This window comes from Colobus angolensis, unplaced genomic scaffold (genome assembly GCF_000951035.1).
Source record: "Colobus angolensis palliatus isolate OR3802 unplaced genomic scaffold, Cang.pa_1.0 Scaffold39, whole genome shotgun sequence".
NCBI classification, from domain to species: domain Eukaryota; kingdom Metazoa; phylum Chordata; class Mammalia; order Primates; family Cercopithecidae; genus Colobus; species Colobus angolensis.
Genome location: NW_012117265.1, coordinates 2,891,097 through 2,893,922, shown reverse-complemented (window position 1 = coordinate 2,893,922; position 2,826 = coordinate 2,891,097). Strand labels below are relative to the sequence as shown.

Below are 2,826 nucleotides of genomic sequence, written 5' to 3'. Positions count from 1 at the left end.
TTGCCCAGTCTAGAGTGCAGTGGTGCAATCATAGCTCAATGCAGCCTCAAACTCCTGGGCTCAAGTGATCTCCTGCCTCAGCCTCCCAAAGAGCTGTGATTACCAGCATGAGCCATTGTACCTGGACAGCCTGTGAATTTTACTGATTTATTATTTTTATTTTTGAGACGGAGTCTTACTCTGCTGCCCAGGATAGAGTGCAGTGGTGTGATCTTGGCTCACCGCAACCTCTGCCTTTTGAGTTCAAGTGATTCTTGTGCCTCAGCCTCCTGAGTAGCTGGGATTACAGGCATGCGCCACCACCCCCGGATAATTTTTATATTTTTTGGTAGAGACAGGGTCTCACTACATTGCCCAGACTGGTCTCCCAACTCCTGAACTCAAACCTTCCGTGCATCTCGGCCTCCCAGTGTTGGGATTACAGGCAGGAGCCACCGCACCTGGCCCAGCCTACGAATTTTATTTATTTATTTATTTTATTTATTTATTTATTTATTTATTTATTTTGAGACGAAGTCTCACTTGGTCGCCCAGGCTAGAGTGCAGTGGCGCGATCTCCGCTCACTGAAAGCCCTGCCTCCCGGGTTCACGCCATTCTTCTGCCCCAGCCTCTTGAGTAGCTGGGACTACAGGTGCCCGCCACTAGGCCCGGCTAATTTTTTTTTTTGTATTTTTAGTAGAGACTGGGTTTCACCACGTTAGCCAGGATGGTCTTGATCTCCTGACCTCGTGATCCACCCGTCTTGGCCTCCTGAAGTGCTGGGAGTACAGGCGTGAGCCACCGTGCCTGGTCATAAATTTTAAATTATACAGCTAAAGTGGTCTGCTGTTAAATGTTATCATGATAATTTTAACTTCAACAGTCTTGACAATTCTGCCCAATTTCAGCATTTCAGGTTTCCAATATTTACCTCATTCCTAAGTAAATAATACCACATTACGAGGCAAGGTGACACACACCTGTAATCCCAGCACTTTGGGAGGCCGAGTCAGGGGATCCCTTGAGCCCAGGAGTTCAAGACCAACCTGGGCCATATGGCAAAACCTCATTTCTATAAAAAATATAAAAATTAGCTGGGCATAGTGGCACACGTCTGTACTCTCAGCTACTCAGGAGGCTGAGCTGGGAGGATCACTTGAGCCCAGGAATTCAGCGTTGAAGCGAGCTACTATCTCTCTACTTCAGCCAGGGCAACAGAGTAAGACTTTGTCTCTGAAAAAAAAAAAAAAGAAAAGAAAAATTGAAAGAGAACTATTAAGGAAGTAAAAGAGTGATACATTTGATTGTGTCTAAATTTACTAGGCTACACGTGGTGACTCATGCCTATAATCCCAGCACTTTGGAAGGCCAAGGCGGGCGGATCACCTGAGGTTGGGAGTTGAGACCAGCCTCACCAACATAGAGAAACTCTGTCTCTACTAAAAATACAAAAACTTAGGTGTAGTGGTGCATGCCTGTAATCCCAGCTACTCGGGAGGTTGAGGCAGGAGAATCACTTGAACCCAGGAGGCAGAGGTTGCTGTGAGCCGAGATCACACTATTGCACTCCTGCCTGGGCAACAAGAGCAAAACTCTGTCTCAAAAGAAAAGAAAAAAAAAAATGAGCTTGAGGAGCCCTGGGAGATGTGACTAGGAATTAGCTCCTTGTCTTCAAGGCAGCTGAAACTGAAGGACAACTGTGTGGCTTGCCTATGGGGAGAAAGATGCCCTACATATCAAAATGCGATGGGCAAAGATTACAAACTGGTTTCAAATACCAGCCCTAAGTCAAAGAGGAGTGTGTTTCAGGAGAAGAGCCCTTTCTGGCCCCAGGTTTCAGACCTCCAGCCCAGAGCCAGGGTGAAAGACACTAGTTAGTCTGTTCTTTATTTTCCTTGGAAAATTACAGGGTTACTTATCAACAAAATAACTGTCCATCCGGTGGGGAAGTGCCATCCGGTGGCTTCTATGTACAGGCCCATCCCTGGGAACCACATTTCCAGAGGGGGCCTCCCCCTGAGGCCCCCATTGGCCCCCTCCCAGGTATCCAAGAACAAATCACAAGGTGAGGGCTGCCAGCGTGGCTGGGTGGGTGGGACCCAGGCCTGCTACCGGGCCAGAGGGTTTGGGGGCCTCTCTCCTGGAAGTCTGCTCTTTCCACACCCCCTTTCCCAGCCAGGCTGTCTTGGACACTCCTGGGGCTCCGCTGAGAGGCACATGATTCCCGCTTTGGACTTATTTTTGAGATGTCATTTTAACACTGAGGCATCGCGGCCTCCCTTCCCGGAAGATGGGTTATTTGCAGTGCTGTCTTTTCTTTTAGTCCCGGTTTTTGTACAAAAACAACGATACTCCCCATTGGACTGTGTTTTTGCCCAAGAAACAAAAGTGCCTCAACAGGTACAGTTCTGCTGGTCGATCTGCTTCCGGCAGGGCTCCATGGTGACAGCCACGCCCACCCCGCTCCGGCCCGATGTCATTCGGGTCACCTCGCTCCAGGTGTCTGTATCTGGGTCGTAACACTCCACACTGTCCAGGAACGTGTGACCATCATAGCCTCCTGCAGGAAGAACAGAAGGGACAGTCACCACCTGTTCACACCACATCCAAGAGCAGGGGACAGAAAGAGGGAGAAGCAGCTGTGAGATGCAAAAGCAGGCCGGGCGCGGTGGCTCACGCCTATAATCCTAGCACTTTGCAGGGCTGAGGCGGGAGGATGGCTAGAGGCCAGGAGTTCGAGGACAGGCTGGGCAACATAGCAAAACTCTAGTCTCTTACTGAAGAAAAAAAAAAAAAAAAAAGGCCAGGCGCAGTAGCTCACACCTGTAATCCCAGCACTTTGGGAG

General features: G+C 49.3%; 1 protein-coding gene across 1 annotated transcript in view; it reads right to left on the bottom strand.

The window, feature by feature from the left end:
• Positions 1-1,841: 1,841 nt before the first annotated feature.
• Positions 1,842-2,826, bottom strand: part of KEAP1 (kelch-like ECH-associated protein 1) — an 18,179-nt gene continuing 17,194 nt past the window's right edge. The window contains exon 6 of the mRNA XM_011954848.1: positions 1,842-2,540. Coding sequence (XP_011810238.1) covers positions 2,374-2,540 — 167 coding nt within the window. The 3' untranslated portion in view covers positions 1,842-2,373. The remainder of the gene's footprint in view (positions 2,541-2,826) is intronic.